At 50.5% G+C, this 25,943-nt stretch overlaps 1 protein-coding gene and 1 long non-coding RNA gene across 3 annotated transcripts; one reads left to right on the top strand and one right to left on the bottom strand.

Annotated features, from left to right (window-relative positions):
• Positions 1 to 5,198: 5,198 nt before the first annotated feature.
• On the top strand, positions 5,199 to 18,145 carry LOC130888869 (uncharacterized). Its single transcript, XR_009058478.1, has 4 exons — positions 5,199 to 5,593; positions 6,881 to 7,162; positions 7,772 to 8,307; positions 17,799 to 18,145. It is a non-coding gene; the product is annotated as an uncharacterized LOC130888869 (long non-coding RNA).
• Positions 8,227 to 20,160, bottom strand: LOC130888866 (serine hydrolase-like protein). Of its 2 annotated transcripts, none has more exons than XM_057792232.1 (12): positions 20,052 to 20,160; positions 18,415 to 18,564; positions 18,223 to 18,336; positions 17,838 to 17,879; positions 17,462 to 17,481; positions 17,108 to 17,182; positions 15,622 to 15,731; positions 14,648 to 14,727; positions 13,565 to 13,599; positions 10,388 to 10,470; positions 9,217 to 9,313; positions 8,227 to 8,574 (listed from the first exon to the last, which is right to left on the bottom strand). In XM_057792232.1, the coding sequence occupies exons 1-12, from the start codon at positions 20,053 to 20,055 to the stop codon at positions 8,455 to 8,457; spliced, it is 930 nt and encodes a 309-aa protein (XP_057648215.1). In that variant the 5' UTR covers positions 20,056 to 20,160; the 3' UTR covers positions 8,227 to 8,454. The 2 variants fall into 2 exon arrangements, with proteins under 2 accessions (XP_057648215.1, XP_057648216.1); XM_057792233.1 differs by lacking the exon at positions 8,227 to 8,574 and adding an exon at positions 8,653 to 8,827.
• Between the last annotated feature and the right edge of the window lie 5,783 nt (positions 20,161 to 25,943).

Genomic DNA, 25,943 nt, shown 5'->3' with positions numbered 1-25,943 from the left:
TGTTAGGGGCCCTCTTTCCTCCTGCACATGGGAGCCCTGTGCTGTCCACTGTACCAGGCCTTTTCTTTTGGACCACCAACCAGTTCCCAAATCATGGCACAGAGATTTCTTATTAGTTATGAATGCTTAGCCTAGCTTAGGCTCATTTCTGCCTCGATCCTTTAACCTAAATTAACCTATTTCTCTTTGCCTTTCGCCTTGGTGCTGTCCAGCTTTTCTTCCTCTCTTTTTGTGTGCCTTCCTCCATGTCTGATGGCTGGCAGATGCCTGGCTTCAGGTCCTGGACATCTTCCTCGTTCTCTCCTCTCTTCTCCCTCTCGTTCTTCTCTCCTCTTCTCCCTCTCTTTTTCTTCTATTTTTGCTGCCTGTAAGCCCCACCTATCCTTTCTCTTGCCCAGATTTTGGTCCATCAGTTTTTTTATTAGACCAATCAGGTGTCTTAGGCAGGCAAGGTGAAAAAAAAATTAATACATCTTTACATATTTAAACAAATGCAGCATAAACAAAAGTAACACAGCTTTACATTCTTAATGTAATATTCCACAGCATAAAGAAATATAATGTATCTTTGTCTACCTAAAATCATATTCCACAAAAGTTCATTCTCTGGATCTAACTCTTGCTTTCTATACTGATCAGCCTTTGTTCCTTCCCTCCAGAATGCTGTTCCCTTCCACCTTACTCTGAAAGTTCTATCCTCTTTTCAAGGCTGGGTTTCAAAGTCAGCTTCACAAGAAATATCAAATGGAAAAAAGAAAGCATATTTAACAAGTGGTGCTGGCATAACCGAACATCAACATGTAGAAGAATGAAAATAGATCCATATCTATCACCACACACAAAACTCAAGTCCAAATGGATCAAAGATCGCAACATAAAGCCAGCCACACTGAACCTCATAGAAGAGAGGTATGTATTGGCAAGTGGATTTTACTGAAATCAAATCTGGAAAATTTGGATAGAAGTACTTGTTAGTATTCATAGACACCTTCTCCAGATGGACTGAGGCGTGTCCAACCAAACACAAGGTGGTCAACGTGGTAGCAAAGAAATTAATTGAAGAAATCCTGCCCAGGTACAGCTTCCCAGCCATGATTGGGTCTGACAGTTGCCCAGCCTTCATATCACAAGTAAGCTAGGAAATAGTCACGGCACTGGGGACCCATTGGGAACTCCATTGTGCTTATAGACCCCAGAGCTCAGGGTAGGTAGAAAGGATGAGGAGAACTCTAAAAGAGACCTTATCTAAATTATCTCTGGAGATTGGCACAGACTGGGTGACTCTCCTCCCCTTTGCCTTGTTTAGGATGAGGAACTCTCCGTATCAGATGGGCCTCACTCCCTTTAAGATTATGTATGGGACACCCCCTCCCATGATACCAAGCCTCCAGACCGGCCTAGTCTCTACCCTGGATGACCAGGATATGCTGAACTCCCTCCACAGGCTGCAGTTAACCCACCAGCAGGCCTGGCCCCAGTTGAGGGCCATCTATGAAGCAGCCGCTTCCCCCAAATCCCACAGGTTTCAGCCAGGTGACTGGGTCCTCATTTGCAGACATCAGCACAAGACCTTGGAGCCGAGATGAAGGGTTCATTTGTTGTTCTGATGACCAGCCAACGGCAAAGTGGATGGCATCACCACCTGAGTACGCTGCTCCCACGCCCATCCAGCGGATCCGTTCACCGTCTCAGAGACTGCAAAGGAGACGTGTGGATGTGGGAAGCTTCCAAACATCCCTTCAATCGGCTAAAACTGCGTCTTTGCTGCGGCGATCGAGTCGAGTCCCCTTGATTTTGTTTCTATTGCTAGCTACTCACATCCCCTCTTCCTCCTCCATGTATAACCTCCATTCCCCATGGAACAAAACCTGAATGATCGTTAATGAGGACGGTACCATAGCTAATAGCACCTCTTCTGCTCAGAACCCCAAGGACCCTTGGTTCCCTGACCTCTATATAGACCTTTGTGGCCTGGCAGGAGAAAGGTGGGACCCCTCAGACCGGGAACCATCCCCATGTATGTATGCAAAACTCCTGGATGTCTGAGATCAACTTAATCCTTGGGATTCTATATCTGTCCTGCCCACTCTCACTTGGGAGCGACAATGTACTTGGGGGGTGCCGGGGATGCCTACTGTGCCAAATGGGGATGTGAGTCCACTGGGTGGATTAACTGGTCGCCCCCTGTCACTGGGGAATTAATTACTGTCCAACGGACAGGAGATATAAAGACAGCCGGGATAGGGACTTGCTCCGTAGGCAAATGAGTTGATTGTGCCCCCTGCTATGATAAGGATGGATACCCCAACCACCCCTGGGCGACTGCTGGAGGGCACTGCAACCAGCTTGGCATCAAATTCACGGAGGTGGCAGAAAGACCGATTGGACCACCGATAAGACCTTGGGCTTACAGCTCTACCGCACTGGCTGACTCAGTACTGACATTAAAGTTTTGATAGGACCCAACTGGGTCATTAATCCACCCCAGGCCCCCAGCCAGTCACACCAAGTTCTGTCCGGCAGGATGACTCCACAACCAACTCAGGCGAATGTCAGCTCTAGACTCATGACCACGTAAACCATCAACCCGTTGATGGGACACAAGCACCGTTTAATGGCTCTATTGGGTGGATCGTACCTGGTACAGAATGCTTCCCAACACAATTTGAACAAAGCTTGCTGGCAATGTTATGATATAGCTCCTCCTTACTGTAAGGGCCTAGCGGTAAGTGCTTCTGTTTCCACGAAGGCTGATATCAATCACTGCCGGTGGCAACAGAGCAGACAAGGCCTTACCCTAGAACAAGTGACTGGGCAGGGACTATGTACAGGGCAGGTTCCCCCAGATAAAGCTTCCATCTGTATTCTGTCTCCCCACAATCTCACACAGGATCAGTACTTGCTCCCACACAATGACACTTGGTGATCCTGCTCTATGGGGCTCACCCCTTGTGTGCATATTGAAGTCCTAAACCAGACCAGGGGACATTGTGTACTCATCAGGCTTCTTCCAAGAATACCTATCACACTGATCAGGAGTTCCTAGACCTGCAGCAAGGAGGGAGCCAGCTCTCATGGCTATGGAGACATAGGAGAGAGCCTATGCCAGCACTCACCCTTAGCCTACTTTAGGCGCTAGCCTGGGGGGATTGGGCACGGGAATCTCAGCACTAGTAACCCAGAATCAATATTACTCCAGTCTATGTGTGCCATAGATGTGGATATAGAACACATAGAAAAATCCATCCCCCACCCAGAGGAGTCCTTATCCTCCCTGGAGGAGGTAGTCTGGCAGCACAGGAGGGGATTAGATCTTCTCTTCTTACAGCAGGGTGGGCTCTGGGCAGCGCTAGGGGAAGAGTGTTGTTTCTTCACTGATCATTCGGGAGGAATCAAAGACAGCATGGCTAAAGTTACAGAAGGACTGGCAAAGCGGAAAAGAGAACGCCAGGCCAGACAGGGTTGCTTTGAAATCTGGTTTAAGGAGCTCCCCTTGGTTGACCACTCTCATCTCTACTGGGACCCCTGGTGATTCTGCTTTTTTTTTTTTTTCTTTTTTTTGAGACAGGGTCTCTCTATAGCTTTGGGGCCTGTCCTGGAACTAGCTCTTGTGGACGAGGTTGGCCTTGAACACAGAGAAGTCCACCTGCCTCTGCCTCCTGAGTGCTGGGATTAAAGGTGTGAGCAATCATTGCTTTGCTGGGCCTTGCATTCTTAACTGACTAGTAAAACTCATGAAAGGCAGGCTGCGTACAATACAACCTATTGTCCAGATATCACAAATCCATAGACCTCTCAGGATTGAAGATACTTATGAGAGCTGTCAGGAACCCAGGACTGGGTTCACTATACTTGTTACTAGAACAGGGGGCATGAAGAACCAAAGTTCCTCCATTTTGTCCTCTGCCTCCATCGTGTGTCTTGTATAAGCTATTTCCTGTAAAACATTCCAGTCCTCAGAAAGGGCGAGGGGCAAAAGTAATGGGGTCACCTGGAGAGTACAGATGACTGGAGAGTGTCCCCACCAGAAGGCCAGCCGATAAGAAAACTTAACAAGCAACAGGTGATGTCCAAAAGTAAAATTTCTGAACCGTCCCTGGCTACGAGCCAATCAGGACTGAATCCACCACCCCACACCCTGCTAATGTAACTTTTCTGGGGTTTGCCTTTAGATAAGGCCCTCTAGAAGGGCAGGGGACCGCCTCTTGCTGATGCTGTGCCAGTTGCTTTGACGAGGTTCCTGCCAGCTTGTATTGTGCACACAATAAACCTTGCTTTTGCATTTTGGTGAGTCAGACTCCCTGGTGGTCTTTTGGGGGTGCCCACGGACAGGAAATAACAGTGCACATCCTGTCTTAGGTTGCCATGGAGGTAAAGCAATATGCATAAATCACTGTGGTGGTGCACACATTTGATCCCAGCACTTGGGGAAATGGAGGCAGGCGGATCAATGTTCAGGCCCACCTAGGCTAAGTGAGACATCTGCATCAAAAAAAAAAAAAGGCTTGACACAGGTTTTCACTGTAACCTTAGATGGTCTGGAACACACTGGTCTCCTCCCGATTCAGCTGGATTACAGCCATGCCCAGCTGGGAAACATTTATTTGAGCTTACCTCAATTTGTAAAAATTAAAATTCTAGTGTCGTGCGAGGTGGTGCACAACTTTAATCCCAACATTCTGGGGACAGAGGCAGACACAGAGACATGATGGATCTCTGTGAGATTGAAACCAGCCTGGTCCAAGAGCTCCAGGTCAGCCTGGATTACACACACATGTATTTTTTTTTTAACTTTAACTTGTGGGAGCGAACATGTGCCATGGAGTGCGTGTGGAGGTCAGAAGGTAACTGGCAGGAGTCAGTGCTCTCCTACCAGGGATGGATCAGGATGTCAGACTGGGCAGTAAGTGTCTTCACCCTCTACCATGGCTCCTTGCTTACAGTCTCTCAGCCCCAAGCTGCTCACCCCTTGCCCTCTCACAGGCGAATGAACTGCCAAGGAGAGACTGTTGATGCAGCTCTCCTCTCCACTCAGAGTCCCATAGGGGCTCCTCAGTTGCACCGCGATTCAACTGCCTACTATTTATTTTTAAAGATTTATTTATTTATTGTGTTATGAGTGTTTTATCTCCTTGTTTGTTTGCAGGACGTGTGCACTGAGCCCACAGAGGCCAAAAGAGAACATCAGATCTCCCTGGAACGGAATTACAGATATTTGTGACTGAAAGGAGCAAACCGGATCCACTGGAAGTGCAGTCAGAGCACTTAACTTGCCAGCCTTCATTCAGCCTCCCCAATGAGCCCTCACCAGTCCCAGCAGACCCTGCCGCTCCCTCCACCTCCATTTTGGTAAGGAGCGTCTTAGGCCTGGGGATGATCCGTGAGGGAATCCTAGGGCTCAGAAGGCGGAGCCTTACGTGGAGTCGTCGTTATGGAAACACAGCTATGCCGGGTGGAGAAGCACAATTCCTGTCCAGAACTACAACTCCGGCCCATCCCTGCGCTCCCGGGTCCGCTAGATGGTGGCCCTCAAGAAAAAAAGCCGGAGCGGGCAGCCACGAGGGGAGCATACCCAGCCCACCGGGTTATTCAGGTGAGCAGCTGAGGGCCGGGGACTGACCTCTTCGCAGGGAGGTGGCCTGCGGGTGGCGGAGGTCGCAGCAGCTCGTCAGGTGTCCAGGTGTCGGGGCGCAGGAGCCCGCCGCACCGGCTCTGGCCGCTGACTCCACGGGCTTTGCTCAGAGCGGCCTTGGGAGCGCTTCCTCCAGGTCGCGCCCAGCGCCCAGCTTCAGCCACTGGAGTTTGTCATCGCTGACCTGCTCGTGTCTGCTTCTTCAATAAGCGCTTTCTGAGTGTGGTAGCCGTTGCTGTTTCCCCGTCCCAAGGAAAAGCTTCCCTAGCTTTATGGGAGTCGCATCCCAGCGGTGTAGATGCTGGGAAGGTGGGGCTCGCTCGGCATGAGGGGTCGGACGGGTCAGCCCCAAGCTGAAGAATGGCTGGAGGGAAGAGGGTCGGTGTGCCAAGCACAACAGCCAGTGCGATGGAGGCTGATGGTGTGAGGCAGCGAGTATCCCGAGAGCGCAGAACCGAGCCGCTGGCTCACTGTGCCCCTGCCGGCCATGATCACCCCAGTACATGGTCCCTGGCTCCCGGGGGTGGGATGGACGAACAGGCTGGCCGGTGGAGCTAGAATGACACAGAGAAAGGAACTTGCATGACAGTGGCGCTGGCCTCAACTCAGGGTACCCCGAACTCTCTCCTGCACTAGCTGTTCTCAGAAAAGACGCAGGCTTCTCATTACCTGTACATGAGACAGCACAGAGTTCGCCAAGACACCCAGTCCACGTGGCCTGCCAATAGGACCCTTTTATCCTCAATGTGCCCCCGTACTGCACAGAGGTAAGCAAGCCTGTGTCAGGGGACCAGTGGGTTCTGAATGGGCGCTTGACATGGGCCCTACAAAATTCTGGCGATCAGGTAAAAATGCCTGCAAACCCTCATTGTAGGATGTTGGAAAGACCAGGGCTCTGCTCTCACAGTTTAGAACATGTTTTTTTTTGTTTTTTTTTCCCCTGTCCAAACAGCAGAGCCTCACTTCCCCAGAGGCTGTTCTGGAACGCACTAGATAGCCCAGGCTGACCTCAGATTTGCAGATTTGCTGTCCTCCACCACCCACCACTCCCTCCACTCAGTACTGTTAGAGTGCTCACACCTGGCTTCAAATTATTTTTCCTTCCAGTGATTTTTTTTTTTTTTTTTTGGTTACTGGCTAGTTTTCCTTTCTTGTTTAAGAAAGTCTAAAATCACACGCCGTTCTGTCTTGACGCACTGATTTCTGCTATTACATTTATATACTTTGGATTATTTTGTTTTGTTTCAGACAGACAAGGTTTCTTGTAGCCTAAGCTGCATCTTACTCATTATGTGGTTGACGCTGTGTGTAAACAGAACAGACCTAAGAAGTCCCCTCATATCTTCCTGTCAAAGCTGACCAGCATGCCGAGCCCAACAGCACACGCTTTCCCAGCACAGTTTCTGTTACACTGTGCTCCCTTCTCCCTCAGAGTGGATCAGTGATTACGAAGATTCAGTGCTCGACCCTGAGGCCCTGAGGGTGGAAGTGGACACTTTCATGGAGGCCTACGACAACAAGATAGCTGAGGTAGGGGTTCCGGCAGGACCCCAGGTATCAACGCTGTAGCCAGGGTCTGAGAAACCTGGTCCTCTCCTGAGCATGGGGTGGGCTGTCTTTAAACCCCACCTTTGTTGGCACTAACACCTGCCACACTGTCTTTCCCACACCTAACATGCTCCTGATCCTAGGCCCCAGGCCGCACCTTCACCTGCGCAGCCCCTGTCGACCTTCCCTCCTGAGAGCAGCAGGTGCCACCTCTGACTTGGGTCCCTTGGCGACTGTTTACCCAGTAAATTGTGGAGCCCCCAGCTGCAAGGCCTCATCTAGAAAAAGGAATCCCTGGGACTGCTTCTTCTTGGGGAGCAGAGGGCTTAGGAGTCCTGCTTTCTCTGGGCCTCTCTTCTCCCTGATGCATTGTCTTCTCAGAACTTCGTACACCATCATGTCTCACCTCAGCCCCCAGAGTGGCTGTAGTCAGCATCCAGTTCTGTTTCCTTGCAGGAGCCTGACCTTGACCATGTAGTCGGGATGGAAGGGGTATGGGGAGGGAGAGGGAGAGTGTGCAGAGCCGCCCTGGGACATGAGGGAGAGGAGGTCCCTTTAGTGGGACCTGTCCTGTTCCCTTCACACCCCCAGACCTAGCACAGCTGGGCAAGAAGTTCGAGGAGGACAAGCAGAGGATTGAACTGATGCGTGCCCAACGCAAATTCCGACCCTACTGAGCTGTTCTGGATGTGGAGAGCTGGCATGGAGAACACAAAGACCGGCAGGCCTGCTGCCTCGGCGACCGTGCTTTGGGAAGCAGATGCCAGGCCAAGAAGCTGTTGTGTCCCCTAGCTCCAGCTCTACACCCACGCAGGCTGGAAATCAGCACAAGAGGAAGATTTGATCTTGAGGCGCTGCCCCTGCCTCTTCGGGCCTGTGAGGACTTTCCTGGGAAATGTGACTGCTCTCTGCCCTGAACCTGTTATCCTCCATGAATCGCTACTGTCAACAGAGCCGTTTGGAAGGCAGTAAAGAGGGAGGAAGATTTTATTTCCACAGAGACCCATGATAAGCACAAGATCCAGAGACCCAACCACAGCCCTGCTCCCTCAGTGGCACCAGCTTAGTAGAGCTCACCAACTGTAAGCCCCAGATCACTGTGCCCTTCCTGAAGCCGCGTATTAAAGGTTAGAATATTCTATTTTTCCTTGCTTCTAGCTCTGCCACAGGATTCTCTGCTGCCTCTTTTGGTATCGAGCACAGTGAGACCCACCCCACCTATTTTGTGGGCAGAGGGTGCTAGGTAGACAGTGTGAACAGCTCCAAGGCCAGAGCTACAGCCTTGAAGAGGTCCTGAGTTGGCTCTGTAGGAAAGAGCTGATGAATCCAGCCACAAGGTGGGGCTCATTCATGTGGACATAGTGATTGCCTGGGATTTCCACATACTGGAACCGCTGGAGAAAGGGGCAGGAGGTGAGATGGTGCCCACACAGCAGACTCTCCCACAGCTGCGTTTCCAAGGGCGTCAGAGGCCACCTCTGTTCCCAGCAGCCTGGGGACTTGGAGCTGTTGCAGTAATGTAGGCATCTGAGCTGTGAGGCTACAGTGCTAATCTGGGCGTTCACAGTCAGGGTCAATTCTGCCAGTTCTGATGGAGATGAAGCACTCTGCAAGGCGGGTGTCGGGACAGCTCCACTGCACAGAAGCCTGAATAGCAGATGCCCTTTGGGGTAGCACCTGGCTGTGCAGAGCTTCCAGGCCTCGGGGATTCTAAATGCATGATGACCAGAGGGGGCCAGGTCCTACACAGGCTCCTGGATCCTCCACGGGCCTCCTCCTGCCCTGTAGCCATCACACTTGCCAATGTGCTGGTTCCAGAAGCAGTGAAGAGAAGCGCGGGGCTGATTCTAAGATGTGCGCCCCACAAGTAGGCGTGGCCAGGGGTTAAGGTCCTGAACTCTAAGTTCCAGTATTCTGGGGTCTGGCCTTGAGGGGCCCTTATATTCCACTTAGGGAATATAAGGCCATCAATTTTATTAATGTGGATTTCATAGCAGACATAAACACCTGTGACCCTCCCGGGCCACATGCCTTACCTCCTTTAAGATGGCTCTTAGCATGTCCAGGATGAGGAGGAGTGGCTCCTTGTTCACATCATTCTCTCGTCTCACATCAAAGTACCCCTGTGTTGCTCTGGGCAGCAAGAAGTTGGGGTCTCTCATCTCTGAGTCTTAATGGAGCCCTCTGCCCTGTCTGTGTTTCAGGACCTGAGGGGCCCAAGCCTAGACTGATTCTGATTTTTCTTCAGCTATGTTCCTTTGAGCCTAGACTGATCCTGGGGTTCAGTCATTTAGTACCAGGTTCCTCTTAGAGCTGGTAGCAGGCTAGCCCAAGCTGAGTGTCTGCTTGGGTACAGCTGTTCTGTGGAAAGTGGGGCTGAGATTTGAACAAGATCTCAAGGCCAGGCTTTTCTGTATAATAAAACCTACTGAGGTCTAATTTACAGATCGTACAAACATCCCCGTCCCTATCTGACGACACTGTAGCCTAGGCTGGGCTCAGACTTCTCACAGACTAGCCATGCCCTCCCTGAATTGCAGGTGTGATCACCCATGCCCAGCCGGTTCCTTGTTTTTAAGTTTTGATTTGTCTTAATTTATATCAGTGTTAACAAGTTTCTCCTGAACTCACGGCTGTGGCTGCCACCACCAAGCATCAAGGAAAGGATTGGGCTAGACGAACTATGGGTTGCTAGCCCAGGAGAAGTTTCTAATTCAAAATTCCTGAATGTGAAGACAATCCTGGATGTCTGTCACCCCACTGGTCATCACGGTTAATTTGGGGATCTGGCTAGGGGTGTGTCCCCTCCACATCACTCCAGGTGCCTCCTTCCTGAAGCTGTGCACGCAAACAGGACGACCTGTCCTAATAGAGTGGGACTCAAGCTCCCCAGATTCCAGTGCCGTGTCTGTTGTCTGTGACGTGCATTCTGCTTTCTCAGCGTGGGAAGTGGAATCATAAGCACAGCCCATGTCAGGCTTCCCCAGAGGACTGCCGATCTGTGCCGCAGTCCTCACCCCTGCCCTCTGCTCCCAGGCTGCTTCTTCCTTGACTTTCCCCCGCCCAGCACCTGCTGACAAAGATGCTTCCTGAGAAAGGCTGAGTGGACAGTCATGTGGTGTCACCCTGGAGAACTGGACACCTTGTGCCAGGCTCCCTCAGGTTCCTGGTCTTTGAGTCTGTCAGGGGCACTCTGTCTAGACTCACTTGATCAGTAACACATTGGCCTGCAGGCTTCTGGTATAATATGCAAACATTTCCTTGCTGACAAAGTCAATGACGTTCTCTGGCTGCAGAAACAAAACCAGGGTGAATCCTTACCATGATGTTCCATGCCCACCTGCAGTCAGATTCTTTATTTCAGGGCAGCTGAAATGAGGTTCCAGTGAGGTCAGCAGGGCCACCCTCCCCAGGAGGCCAGTGTCCACCAAGTCCCTTACTCATCAAGGCTTCTTAGCTTCTATCTGCCAAAGTTCTGTCTCCCACCCCCCCACCCCCCATATCCATTCTCCCCTCTGTGAATGTTGACTCCACTCACAGAACCCTTTTAGGTCGGGTGTGGCTGTTGACTGGAGGTGACTTCTGGACCTACTGAGGACTGAGAGCCCCCTGCAGCCCCTTCCCGGTGCACAGTCCAGAGGTGGGCTCCGGGCTCTGTCACGCAGACCTCATTCCCTTCATGAGACTGCTTCCACTTGACAGAGTGTGTTTGGTCCACATCAGAGTTGAGTCCACCGCACCTGAGTCTCCCCCCAGCACAACTGCTCTGTCCTTGCTATTAAATCCGCCTGTGCTGCAGAGCGCTAGGAGACCTCCAGCCCCGTGCAGCTACTGACGGACACTAGGACACCTGCAGGGCAGCGGTGGTCTACAGGCTAGGACCAGGGGACTTCGTGGAGAAATGATATAGTTAATAGAGTTAGCGATGTCAGTACAGCTGGGCTGATCTGCAGGTCAGTGGCAGAGAGCTTGCCTGCTATACGCGGGGCCTGGTGAGTATCTGATACCCAGTTCTCAGACATACTTTGAAAAAATTTACTCTTGGGCTGGAGATGGTTTATTCAGTAGAGGGCTTGTGACAAGGCCTGATTCTGATCTGTTGTTTAAAACAACTGGACAATGTGTGACATTCCTACATCCTCAGCCCTCAAGAGGCAGGGACATGTCAATCCTTAGAGTATGCTGATCAGACAGCTCAGCCTATTTGGAAAGTTTGAGATAATCTCTAAAATAAGTAGATAATAAATAAATATGAGGCTGAGCGGTGGTGGCGCATTCTTTAATCCCAGCACTTGGGAGGCAGTGGCAGGCAGTTGGTTCTCTGTGAGTTTAATGACAGTATGGTCTACAGAGCGAGTTCCAAGATAGGCTCCAAAGCTAACTGAGAAACCCTGCCTCAAAACCTAAACAAATAAATGTGAGTGTTGTGGCTGGGAACAACACTGAAGGCTGACCTCTGACCTCCACGTGCACAGCATACACATGCTCTCACACAGACACACACAACCTGGTCACTGCTTGTCCTGCTCCTCAGACTAAAGTCACCATGGGTCTGTCCTCAATATAAAGATTCCTACATCGCCCATGAGGCCGCACACTCTCTCAGTTCGGTTCTCATGTCAGAGCAACCGCAGGAGCTGTGACAAGGCCAGAGGGCTGCCTGCCAGGGAGACCCTGTGGCTTCACCTTCTCAAGTCTGCAGGGGAGAGGTGCAGAGGGCAGCTCTGAACCCTGGCCACAGCCAACAGGAGGAGGAGTCTGAAGTAGATAGGTCAGGCTTGGGCCTTGGCCTCTCATCTCCCTCCTTCTCCTCAGGAACTGGGGTTGTCTGTCTCAAGGGCACAATCAGGTCTCAAACTTAATTTTAAGTTGGCCCCAGGACAAGGATTAGGGGACATTACCTCCACTCATGCCTGCAGCCTTGAAGCTCTTCTGAGTTTTATGGCAGCTGATGTCTCCACTGTGGGCTGACCACACTGAAGGCACTTCCCATTTCCTGACCCACCTTGCTTTCTTCTTTACATAGTAAGGTTAAGCCAAGAGCAAAGTCAAATGAACCACCAGCTCTGAGGCATTCTGCATGACACAGGGTGTGAGACCTGGACCCAGATCGATGTGCCCTGCTGTGCCTCACACTCCCCTGGGACCTCCTCCAGGGGAGATGACCTCTGTTCTCTAGCCCCATAACTGGCTTCTTTAACTTTACACATGTCTGTGAGAGACTTCAGCAAGGGAGTGTGGAAATGATGCAAAGTCCTGAGACAAGGGTCTGTGTGTGTCCATGCACATGTATGAAAAGACACTTGAGATGCGAGTCTGTCAGTGAGTGTACATATGTATAAAGACATAAATGGGAGAAAGATCTGGGGATATAGCTCACTGTATAACACTTGCCTAGCCTGTACACGTCCTGGGGTTCAATGCCAAGCACCCCTCCTCCCTGCGCATGTGAGAGAGATTGGGGATGAAGTCAGAACCCTTGTGCATCGCTGGTGGGAACATAGAATAGAGCAGCCTCTGCAGACAGCAGTTTAGCGCCTTCTCCAAAGATTAATCCTAAGTCACCGTGGGCTCCAGCAGTCTCTACTGGCAAAGCCAAGAACCAGAACAAGGACTCAGACACTTGTACCCCATGTTACAGTAGCATTGCTCTCAATTGCTAAAACCTCAACCCCAGTGTCTGTCAGCAGAGGAATGGACATAGAAAATGTGCTGTGGGCCAGTTAGACGGCTCAGTGGATGAACACACTGGCTGCCAAGCTATGATCCATGACACTCACAGAAGAAGGAGAGACTCCCATGAGTTGTCCTGATTCTGCACAAGCGTCCCTCTGCCCTTACACTAACACACACACACACACACACAAAAGAAAAATTACATAGATAAAAATTAGTAAAATAAAAAATATATGTTAGAAATATGTCTCAAGAAACAAATCTCAGAGACTTGCCTGCCTCTGCCCACATGTGCTGGGGTTAAAGTCCCCAGGATGGAACAGGATTCAGTCTCACAAGTGTGACCATGGATGTGTGTTTCCCATCAAAGAGTCTGGACTGCATGATGCTGAGAAAAACCTAGGCTCAGAAGGGCAAACATTGGTTCTGCGTTCATGAGGCCCTAACAGGCAGCTTCACGGGGACAGAAAAGTAAATTAGGGGTTGTTGGTGAGACAGGCTTAGTGTTTTAATGGATCAGTGTTTACTGAGGATGGTGAAGGTTGGGCTATAGGTGTTGGTGATGGTTACATAAGACAGTATATTTAATACGACCTGGCAGTGTACTTACAGGGAGCTAAAATGTGTCTATTCATATAATTTTAAAATTGCTTTTAAGAAGAGACCACAGGCATTCTGTGAGGGAAGCTGGAAGACAGTGGTACTTACCAGAGAGATCCTCCGGTCCCTGTTCAGTACCAGACCTGGAGAAAGCACAAAGTATGGGTCTCTCTCTAAAATCTAGGAACTTTTCTAGTTGCTGAACTCTCAGGTGACCTCAGCCTAATGAATCCAAGGCAGAGGCCTCTGTCCAATCCTGGACGGTCACATTCACATTTACTCACTGGTTGTTTGTTATTATGGTTAATCTGGAATGTCAATGTGACAGGCTTTAGAATCACCATGGAAACAACCCTCTGGCATATCTCTGAGGGAGTTTCTAGAATAGACGGAGGTGGGGCAGCCTACCCTGACTCTGGGCAGCACCACCCCGTTGGATTGACATCTAGGACTGAACAGAAGAGTGAGCTGAGGGCCAGCATTCACCTCTCTCTGCTTCCTCACTGTGCACACAATGTGACCAGCTGCCTCCTGCTCCTGCCACCTCACCCTCCCCGTCACGATGGACGGTTCCCTGCGACTGGGAGTCAAACCCTTAACTTTTCGAAACATCTGATGGATGATTGTCATCTTTTTCTTCTAAAATTTACATTTTCTGCCCAGCGTCCCCCTTGCCCATTCCCAGGAGGGGTCATTTCCACAAAGGGCCTTGTAAAGGGTGCCCCCTGGGGTTGTGCCACCTGCAGTTTCTGCACCCATGGAGCCAGGGACAGTGTGGCTCACTGCCACACTCACAGTCTTGATGGGGAGCTATACCTCTCAGACCCTTAGCAAGAGTTCTGGACAAACGATGGAAGAAGAAATACAGAAGACACTCACGTCGTCAGTGACTGTCAGACACAGCACCTCCACATCTTCTGAAAACCTCCTGCACATGGGCCCGGCAGGGCACAGCCATGACAGTCACCAACTTTAGTCCAAAACCCTGCCAACCTTCCCAGAGTGTGGCCTTCTACAGTGTCTGTGTGACATTGTACCTGGTCCTCTGCAATGTGCAGCCTCAGTTTCTCTGCTATCCCAGGACTGTGTATGAGGCAATGGGGGAGTCAGTGAAGCAGTTCAGGCACCGAGTGTCAGCTTGGCACACGCACCCTCCCATGTTCTCCCTCAGTAATGACAGACGGTCCTTACCTGTGCCCACCTTCGTGGTTCCTCTCTGCAGTAGGAGTTCCCCACACTCTTTACTCAAGTGGCTGTTGTTAGCCAGGAACCTGGGATACAGAAGACATTAATGGAAGCACACCCAGGGGTTACACAGAAAGGAACACAGGCAGCTGTAGATACTGTGCCCATTTTGAATTCCAGCGCTTCAGGAAGCTGAAGCAGGAGGAATTGAATTCAAGGCCAGTCATGGCTACATAGTGAGTTCAAACCAGGCTGGAATTATAGCAAAATCTCTCTAAATTAAACAAAGAAACAAACAACAGAAAAGGCCGGGGATGTGGATCAGGGATAAAGGGCTTGAGGGCTTAGGTTCGACCTCCAGGAAGGACAGAAGAAGGAAGAGATGGAGGGAAGGGAGGCTACCCATGAACAATGCGCATGTCCTTCAGAATCTGGGGATTTACAGCATCAACGCATCTGCCTGTTATTCTGTGTGTGTCCCTTCCTCTAGACAACAAACACAGAAAAGGGAACCCCTGTCTGACCGTGCACACTCCAGAAGCAGTGAGTACGGATATGACCACGGCATTCCCAGTTGGTCCATGAGTGCAGAATTTAGAGGCCAACATGGCCACGAGGCAGGGTGGTTGTTCTGGGGTGGAGGCTGCCAGGGAGCTCTAGCAGGAGAGTGGGAGAGAACTGCAGGTAGTCAGAGAGAAGAGGTGTGCCACAGAGCATGAACGTGGCGAGAAATAAGAGCCCCTACCCCACAGGCAGCATGAGGAAAGAGAGGTGGTGACAACATGGGGCTTCTGGGAAGTGTCCAGGAGGACTGGACTGAGTGACACCCCAGGGGAAGGATGACTGGGGATGGAAGAGTGGAGGGGAGGACATTGTGAGGAGGGGGAGGACGCTGTACCTTCTTCCTAACTTGGAATGTTGCCCCCCGGGGTACAAGGGTTTCAGTCCACCTCCGCCATTCACTGGCTGCCGGCACCTACCCCTGCAAAAGCTCCTCAGGGCTGGACACCCTCGGGGACTTCTGGGAAGCTTCCACCTTCAGCATGTGTTCTATGTTCCTCCGTTTGTAGGTCAGGATGTTCTCCATTTCCTAGGGATTCAGCCAGAGCTGGTGAATAGTGATGCCCCAGATGAGGGGTCCCGTCCTTCCCCTGGTCCTGCCTGCTGCCCTCCATGATCCTCTGAGGGTCCGTCCATGCTCGCTGTCCTTTCTCATTCAGCACAGGTTCCCTGGGACAGCCAGAGGGATGTGCTTTGTAGAGGGGTGACGCTAGGATTCATTAGGACAGCAAATTCAGTGACGTCAGTGAATGCTGTCATCGCTAATGGGTAGGAAGTACAGGCAGGTTCCACCGGCCATACATCATGTCCCCAATGGCAGTAGACCAGCAGGTTCAGGCTTTGGGGGGCTCAGTGTAACCCAATACCACCCAGGAGGAAGCCTCAAGGCTCTACATTTGTTTCATCAGTGGGGCATTACAGAGACCAAAGGTCAAAGTTTACCATAATCTGGGTATTTGGTCAAACTAACCCATGGTTTGTGCAATGGAAAGTTACTGAGTGTTTATAGTGTGCAGGGACTGGAGATGTGGGGATAAAAACTAACTCCAGCAGGGAAGGGTGGTGCACACCTTTAAGTCCAGCACTTCAGGGGCAGAGGCTGGCAAATCTCTGTGAGTTCTAGGCCAGCCTGGTCTACATAGCTAGTTCCAGGACAGCCGGTCTACACAGAGCGATCCTGTCTAAATAATCAATATAAAAAACAAACAAAATCTAACAGCAGGTGTAAGGAAGTTGGGGCAGGGGAATTTCCAGGAGTTCACTGCCAGCCTTGGTTACAGAATGAGCTCCTGTCTCAAAAAGAAAGAATGAGTTCTTATCCTCAGGGAAGGGGTTGCCAGTTTGTAAAGGAAAAAAGGAAAGGTGGAAATGGACACAGCGGAGTCCCCTGGATCAAACTCACATCCTCAGGGTCACACAGGTAAGGACAGAGCCAAGCCTCAGATACGGGACGGCACTGGCTGTTGTGAGTGCTGCTGCTGGTGGTGTTTGTCCATCAGCCACACGCACGGTTGATGGATCTGGTTGTGCTCCGTGTGCACAGCACAAAGGGATTGGTTAAGTGTTAGAGCGAGCAGCTGCTGAGGCCCAGAGATCCTTCACCCATGACCGCCCCCTCATCCACCTTCTGCTGTTTCCCGGTCTATGTGGGATCCATCAGCATTCTGGGGAATCCAGGCCACACACTGGGCTTCCAAAGAGTTCCCATACCCTGGGCCCTGACATTCTCAGGGTCACAAGCTTCAGGATGCTGCCCTCTCTGGAGGAGATCCCTGGCTAACTAATCTACCCTCTGCCACATTCTCCGGCCTCATTAATGTCCAACACAGGAGACAGAGATGAAGCTGCCCTGCCCCCCACAAGTCAGGGGTCCTGATCACAGCCTCCAAAGAAGCCTCTTCATACATTAGAGTCCAGGGCAAATGGCGATGTGTCCAGCAGCATAAGTTTGTCCACCATCTCGGGGAAGGTGCAGGCGAACTAGAGAGCGACAAGAAAGATGGAGTTAGTGGGTGAAGGCACAGGCTTCACAACGCCGGAGTCTGCTGTGCCTTCAGGGTGCTTCTCCCAGACCCAGCCACAGACCCAGTGACCCTAGGTGGGACAAGTAAGAACTCTACAAGGGACCTTTATCAGAACATAGTGTGGATGTGGAACAGGCTCTGGGCACCGTATCCACTGTGTGAAGGAGCTCTTCCTAGCCTACCTTCTGCTTGCTTCCCAAGGTCCCACGTGACCACAGAACAGTCAGCTACTCACCATGCTGCCCACAAAGCCACCTGTCAGACAAGAGAACAGAGCTGACATCCCATGTGACCCCTCTCCAATACCCTCACCCAAGCACTTTCCTAGGGGCCATCCCATCCCCAGCTTGTCTCCCACCATGGGGTTGGGACTTTGCATCTTCAACCTGGAGCCTCTCCCTGGGCCACCAAGGTCCCTTCACCTGAAAACACTCACTAGGCCACCCCTTCCCTCATCTGAGACCAGAGGCACAGTCCCTAAGATAAGCAGTGGAGGGTCCTCTTATTGCTCCTCAGAGGGGCAGGGGAAAGTTCCAGGTCCCACTCTATCAATCTTCCTCCTTCTCCTATAGCCCTCCACAGAACTCAGGGCCTGGCCCAAACTGACTCACCGAAGCTATGGCCCAGGATGGAGAACTGGATCCATTTAAAGGCTGAAAATACAAAGCCAGAAAGAGTTTGCCCGGCCCAATCTTACTCTGAACGTTTTCCTGTGTCCCGGAATGGGACTTCCTTCTAATCCCTGTAGCACCCCCCAGGAGACCAGCTGAGGGGGCTCAGCTCCACTGTGGGAGGAAGCAAGCTTACTCCTCTCAGTTGCTGGTAGGACTTGAGTCAGACCCCAGACATCCATTCCCAGCCAGCACCGCCTCCTAGACACTGTATCCTACTCCTGGGATGAGAAGGGATGTCACAGAGGACCCACACCCCCACACCCCACACACACAAACACACACTCACAACTCCTTCAAGACACTCACTTTCACTGTTGCTCACCTGTTGCCACCCGTCGGACATCACTCACAAAACTTTGGTGGTAATATGGGAAACCTGGGTGGTGATGGGACGAGAGACCATGACCTCCGAAGTCCATGGCCACATAATGAAAACCTGCAGCAGAGAGGAGACCGATAAAGAGGTCTGCATGGCAGCTTCCACCCCTCCACTGCCCCTCAGTCCATAGCCCACCTTGTGGAAGAAGAGGAATGAGCCTGTCAAAGGAGTTGGCGTTGTCCAACCAGCCATGCAGGCAGAGAACTGGAGGGTTCTTCTGGGAGCCCCAGACTTTGACAGCAATGTGACCCCAGGGCACAGCCAGCTTCATCTCTGACAGCAGACCTGTAAGGTAGAAGCAGTCATTCATCTCCTGCATCCACCAAACCAGCATGTCCTAAGCCCGTTGTCTATGTATGCGGCAGCATGCGTGGGCTTCAGTGCTAATGGCCTGTGTCCTGCCTTTCGACAGCCGGACTGCCAGATATCCTGAGGAGGGAAAGATAACTGGATTCCCTGGGGAAGAGAGATCTAAACAGGCTTTTCGGATGTAATCCATTGATGTTGGGACAGAACGGGAAGGTGTGGGTTGGGGGTGCTGCCTTGAATCTTGCCACTGTGGGCTGTATGACCCTGGACTGGCGGATTCAAACCTCTCCATCCTCAGTTTCCTTTCTGTTAACTTGCTGTAAGTAGATTAGAGTTACTCTCAACTGTAGGGGACCCCATTTGAAGAGCCCCCACGGATGCCTGAAACCATTAATATACCCCATATAATGATGAATGCTAGCTATATATTTTTATATATAAACACCCATGATAAAATTTACATCATAAATTGTCACAGGAGATAAACAACACTTAATAAAGCACTGATCATAACAATATACTATGATATATGAGATTTGGTGGCACGTCCCTGTCTTCTCAGTAGAAGACAAGGTAGAAACAGATCAGGAATTTGAGGTCAGCCTTGACAACATGAGACCTTGTCTCATAAAACATAAATCACCAAAACAAAAAAATACTGTAATGAAAATTTGTGCTGGGGTCTCTGTCTCTGGAAATACTATATAAGATCCAAGTATAGCCATGCAATCTGTAATCCTAGCCCTGAGGAGGCTGAGGCAGGAGAATTGCGGCCAGTTCAGGACAGACTGGTATAGGGAGTTCCAAGCCCGCTAAAGCTACATTCAAAGAAACAATGAGAGGTCCTGGAGGATGTCTTTAAGATGGCTTGGGATTTACAACACCACTCAGAGTAGCACCCTACTCAACACTGGAGTTTGCACTAAATATTTTGGACTTTGGAGAACTGAACTCTTGCAAATAGAAACCGGGGAGACCACCCTGGCCAGCATTTTCTAAGCCTTCAGAGCAGACGCCAGGCACTTCACACAAGCCGACTGCCCACATGTTGAGTTGGAACACTGCCATTCTCAGTACACAGACCATGGAACTGAGCCACAGGGAGGTACAGAAGATAGCCAAACGCATTCGGAGAGATTGAGAGATTTATGGCAGACAGCATGATTCCGGGACTCCAGCTGGCCCTACTCAGGTCAGGTGTGTCCCAGAGCTTACCTCCTCATGTTGCTGACCCCAAAATGCAACCCCAAATAGCCAAGCTCACATTCCTCTGCCGAGACTCCAATGGAGCCCACACTCTGGCTCACTGCATCCCAGCACTGCTGACTGAGCCTGAACACCCAGTGGGGAGGGCGGTGAGCGTCCCCTCCACCGGCCCGAGTAAGTGAGTGGGTGCATGAGGGTTCTCGCTGGGCCTCCCCCTTCCCACTCCGATCTAAGGGGCCCTGAAGGGGCATTTTCACCCATTGCTCTTTCAGCGCGGCTGTCACTCCTCGCTCAGGAGGTCACAAAGGCGGAAGGACTCAAAAGCTCGAGTCCCGCCCAATGACTTTTTCTCCTTGCCTGGATCACGTGTTCCCCCCTCCCTCCCGGAGGCCCAGGATCCGCCCAGCAAGCAACCATACACAGGCCCCGCCCAAAACGTAGGCCCCGCCCCCGCAGGCCCCGCCTTCCAAGGCTGGGAGGACTCAAATGGTTCTTGCCTGCTCTGGTGAGGCGGCTTGGCAGAGCGTTGTTGGAGACAGTGGAGAAGGCTCTGAAGGAGACGCAGATGGCAGGACCTATCCCTGGGCAGGCCGGCATGGCACAGCAGCTGGAGCAGGCCCAGTGACCCCACAGCAAACAAAGTGCTCTGAGGATCCGCTCTGGCTCCCACAGAGGTGAGACGACTGTGTTTACAGCTTAAGATGTCATCCATGTCCCTACGTGTCCGAGGCCACGCAACAAAAGCTTGGCACTATCCAGCTTTGATAATTGAATGAAAAAATGAATGTATTGTAATAGAGGGCTCTAGTAGACACTACCCCGAGGCAAGGAAGGATTCTAAACTGGTTCAGTCCAGAAAAGATGAAGAACCGAGAGTCCGGCTGTGGGCATGGGGCATTCATAACACTGAGAAAGGCAGATGGGGACTCGAGGGAAGCCTGGGATACACTGCAGAGACTCAGCCCCTACAAACCCACCCTAAAACAAAACCCTAGGAACCCAAACCACAAAACACTCCCCAAATGAGCACAGGCAAGCATTGAATTTCACAGTAAAAGAAGAAATCTGCACCTCTTGAACTTTTGAAATTTGCCAAGCAGACCTCTGGAGGACAGGAGAAGAGCTATCGCCAGTCCCTCTGCCCCAGCTCTGGTTTTACCTCTGTGTGAGAATCTGGGTGCTTCTCGTTGTAGGTTGGGAGAGGTGGGTCTCCAGCCATATATTAGATGATGTTAGGGGTCCTTCTTTCGTCCTGCAGGTGGGAACTCTGCTGTCCACTGTACCAACCAGTTCTCAAATCATGACTCAGAGATTTCTTATTAGTTATGAATACTCAGTCTAGCTTAGGCTCATTTCTGCCTCGATCCTTTAACCTAAATTAACCTATTTCTCTTTCCCTTTTGCTTTGGATTTTTTTTTTCCATTTCTTTCTTCCTTTCCGTATGTCTTACTTTGTTTCTGGTGGCTGTCAGATTCCTTATTTGGGTCCTAGACATCTCCCTCGTTCTCTCCTCTCTTCTTCCTCCCGTTCTTCTCTTCTTCCTCTCTTTTTCTTCCATTTTTGCTGCCTGCCAGCCCTGCCTATCCTTCCTCCTGCCCAGCCTTGGCCCTCCCCGCTTTGTTGTTTTTGCTTTTTTTTCGAGACAAGGTTTCTCTGTAGGTTGGGTGCCTGTCCTGGAACTAGCTCTTGTAGACCAGACTGGCCTCACAGAGATCTGCCTGCCTCTGCTTCTCACATGCTGGGATTAGAGGCCTGCGCCACCACCGCCCTGCGAGGCCCCTCAGCTTTTTATATTAGACCAATCAGGTGCCTTAGGCAGGCAAGATGAAACAAATGTAACACATCTTTACATATCTAAACACATGCAGTATAAACAAAAATAACACAGCTTTACACAGTTAAAGTAATATTCCACAGCATAAGGAAATGTAATACAGCTTTGCCTAGTTAAAATAATATTCCACAACTGTCTGTTCTCTGGACCTGACTCTTGCCTTCTCTACTGCTGAGCCTCTGTTCCTTCCCTCCAGAATGCTGTTCCCTTCTACCTTTATCCTGAAAGTCCTACCCTCTTTTCAAGGCTGGGTGTCAAAGTCAGCTTCCTCAGAAACCCTCTTCAGTCCAGTCCCCCCAGAAGGAAATGTCACCTTGTCTCTCTTCACACTGTTGTTACCTGCTTCTCACCTTGACTTTGGTCTCGCTGTGGCTCTCTCCAGATGCAGGTTGGCTTTTCCTTTTGCTTTTTTCCTCCCAGGGTTTCTCTGTGTAGACCTGTTTGTTTTGGAACTCTATCTGTAGGGCAGTCTGGCCTCACAGAGTTCTGCCTCTGCCTCCTGAGTGCTGTACCATCATGTCTGCTTCTTAAAAGTAGAATATGGTCATCGTAAAACTGCTTCCCCCTAACAGTCACCGGATGGCCTTACACAGGAGAGGGATTCAGTCAATGACTGCTGATTGGATTGGCTGAGAACTGGGAAGGGGAGGCTGCTCTCGGCTCCCCATAGGGGCTCACACACAAGCAGCAGCATTGCAGGGAAGGTGGGGAGATATGTGAGTGGTGTTTAAAGTCTTGTGTTCTCACCCAGTGCTTAGGCTTCCTCGGATGGGGATAGTGCACATATATGGGGAGATGGAAGGGGTTTGGTAAATGCTCACGTCCCCCAGTTGAGAGACAAGAATCCCCAGGAGTTCCCTCCTCCATCAGAAGAGGAAGCCCCTGGCTAAGTCTGAAATGGAAAGCTAGGCATTTGTTCACAGGGAACAAGGGAGCTGGTGTCTTGCTCTGAAGAAATTAAACCTGAAGGAATACTTCGCTGATTGAGCTAGGGCATCAGAAAAGTAGTTATTCCCTGACAGGGATAGATAGCCACACCCCTCCTCCTCTACTAAACAGCCCTGAAGATTTCGTAGAGGAAAAAGGAACTCAAGGCTTTCAACTTGAAGGTAGATGAAATTAAGATTTGAAAAAAACACAAAAGACAAAGTCAAGAAAAGGCAGTAGACTGGCTGCAACGCAGGTTGAAATAAATCTAGAGTCTATATAATACCCAAAATGTCTGTCTTAGTTGCCAATGACTCACAAGAACCAGCAAATCTCCCATGGACGTCAACCCCAGGATGGCAGAGGCGCTGGAACTGACAGGGCTTTTTAAATTTTTCTTACTATTTCAAACGGGTTTATACAATGTCACTATCTAGCCGAGACTGACTGGCCTTGGACATATAATCCTATCCTTCACCCCTAACCTGAGAATGAGGATTAACACGTGCAGCACAGCTCCTGACTTCAATAAAGATTTTAAAGTAGCCATCATTAAAAAAGTATAATGGACACTTATGAATACACACTTGAATGAAAATTTTAAAGTCTTAGCCAAAAAAAAAAAAGTAACCCTTTCCAACCAATAGAGGGAAAGAGGAACAGAACAGTGAACATGGGGTTAAACAGTTGACACTGGGCTGAGGTGAAGCTCAGCTGGCAGGGAGCTGGTCTAGCAGCAGGAAGTGTTGTAGCCACATGTTGGGGTGACATCTGTCAGGGTCCAGCCTCAGTGGGTTCGGACATCCCGAGGTGGGACCGTGTGGATTAGAAATGTCAGGCAAGAACAGAGATCTGAAGAAAATACAGAGACTTAGGATAGTACCTGAAGGGCCACCAGTGAGTACTGAATCTGTCCATGTCTGTTTTCCATACGCTTATACACCCCAAACCAAGACGGGGGAAGAAGGCAAAAGACTGCTTTAACATGTCACAACGGACAAACAGAACAATTACTTGCTTCAATACCTCAGACATCAAACGGCTATTTCCTGAGTTAAGCATGAGGATGTTTTAGGCAGGACACACAGCAACCACACCTTAGATAAGTATCCTGCAGGCAGCCACTCCCTGGGCCAAACCTCCTGTCTAAATATGAAGTAGCAGGAATAGGCTTGAATTCTCTGACTTTTGGTCAAGGTGGACCAGACCCACCTCTACCAGCCTTGTTAATACCCAAAACACCAAGTAACCACAGCCTGGGTCAGGATCTCTTGTTTGTAGCCACTCCTTAAGTCAGACTTCGTGTCAATAACTTGGAAAGGCTAAGAGTAGGCTTGAGCTCTCTGATGTTAAAAGTCAAGGTGGAATGGACCCACTTCTGTGGACCCCCACATATTCCTCCCCTTTTAAGTTATTTAACAAAGCCTGAACTTTGGCCAGAGGACAGACAATGGTGCCTGGCCTGGGCATCTTCTCTTACTTTTTAGATTTACCCATCATAGGTATATATATTTCATCATGTACATCCTGTCTTAGGTTACCTTGTACATAAATCACCCTGGTGGTGCACACATTTGATCCCAGCACTTGGGGAAATGGAGGCAGGAGGAGCAGTGTTCAGGCCCACCTAGGCTAAGTGCGACCTCTATATCAAAGAAAAAGGGTTGGCACAGGTTTTCACTGTAACCTCAGATGGTCTGGAACACACAGATATTTTCCTGATTCAGCTGGGATTACAGCCATGCCCAGCTGGGACACTTTTATCTGCTCTCACTTCAATTTGTAAAAATTTAAAATTCTAGTGTCATGTGAGGTGGTGCACAACTTTAATCCCAACATTCCGGAGACAGAGGCAGACACAGACACTGAAGGATCTCTTTGAGACTGTAACCGGCCTGGTCTACTAGCTTCAGGACAGACAGGGTTACACACACTTTTTTTTTTTTTTTTTTTTTTTTTGGTTTTTCGAGACAGGGTTTCTCTGTGGTTTTGGAGCCTGTCCTGGAACTAGCTCTGTAGACCAGGCTGGTCTCGAACTCACAGAGATCCGCCTGCCTCTGCCTCCCAAGTGCTGGGATTAAAGGCGTGCGCCACCACCGCCCGGCTACTTACACTTTTTTAAACAAACAAACAAACAAACAAACAAACTTTTAACTTGTGGGAGCGGACATGTGCCATGGAGTGCGTGTGGAGGTCAGAAGGTAACTGGCAGGAGTCAGTGCTCTCCTCCCAGGAATTATCAGGATGTCAGGCCAGGCAGCAAGTGTCTTCCCCCTCTCTGCCATGGCTCCTTGCTTACAGTCTCTCAGCCCCAAGCTGCTCACCCCTTGCCCTCTCACAGGCGAATGAACTGCCAAGGAGAGACTGTTGATGCAGCTCTCTTCTCCACTCAGAGTCCCACAGGGGCTCCTCAGTTGCACCGCGATTCAACTGTCTATTATTTATTTTTAAAGATTTATTTATTTATTTATTGTGTTATGAGTGTTTTATCTCCATATTTATTTGCAGGACGTGTGCACTGAGCCTACAGAGGACAGAACAGGGTGTCAGATCTCCCTGGAATGTGGGATACAGACATTGTGATAGGAGGCAAACCTTGATCCTTCCAGTCTCCCCCAAGTCTCCTCATGACCTGCATCTGACCCTGCCCACTCTCTCCACTCCTATTTGACAAGGAAGGGGAACTTCTTGGGGCTGGGCAAGTTCTGATTGGTGGTCCTAAGGCTGAGACAGCAGAGTCCCACGTGGAGCTGTTGTCATGGAAACACAGTTGCACTGGGAAGCAGAACAACTCCTGTCCATACCTGTGCTCCGGTTCCTTCTCAAGACTGATGCCCTGGCTCTGGGAGCCCTGCTCCTCTCCCCTCTCCCCAGGTCCCCCATGTTTCCATGAGGTCCAAGGGGGTCCGACCCTGAGTTTGTGCCCTGTCTGTTCATGACCCGCCCTAGCCTGGGGTGAGCCTGCCTTTCACTGAGCCCACAGGTGTCCCAGCAGCAGTTGGCTAGCTAGGAGCATGGCTGTTCCTCACCCAGACTGTGGGATGATACAGGAAACAGCCTGGCACCATCTCCCCTGGTCCAGGTATGGGGACCTTGTGTCACAAGTGGAAAGGCTCCCCGCAGATATCTCTCTCTCTCTCCCCCAGGGCTTTCAGGTAGCCTATGTGGTGTTCCAGAAGCCAAGAGGAGTGTCAGCTGCCTTGAATCTGAAGGGCCCATTGCTGGTTTCTACAGAGAGCCACCCAGTGAAGAGCGGGATTCACAGTCAGTACCGCTGGCTGTGTCCAGTGCTTCCTCCCCAGGCCTGGGTTGGTGAGGGACACTTAATGTGGCCAGCATCTGTGAATGCCACAAGCTGGGTCCCCTCTTCCCAAGGGACCTCAGCTC

The sequence above is a fragment of the Chionomys nivalis genome, chromosome 17 (genome assembly GCF_950005125.1).
Source record: "Chionomys nivalis chromosome 17, mChiNiv1.1, whole genome shotgun sequence".
In the NCBI taxonomy this organism is placed as follows: domain Eukaryota; kingdom Metazoa; phylum Chordata; class Mammalia; order Rodentia; family Cricetidae; genus Chionomys; species Chionomys nivalis.
This window is presented reverse-complemented; position numbering and strand designations above follow the sequence as displayed.

Bases quoted from the DNA above. Each gene is read 5' to 3' on its own strand.
- LOC130888866 (XM_057792232.1), bottom strand. The intron at 13,600-14,647 runs GTAAGGACCGTC...TGCTTTCTCCAG, and splicing joins AACCACGAAGGTGGGCACAG to GTCTGGTACTGAACAGGGAC. The intron at 9,314-10,387 runs GTGAGTCTAGAC...CTTGCTGCCCAG, and splicing joins GCCAATGTGTTACTGATCAA to AGCAACACAGGGGTACTTTG.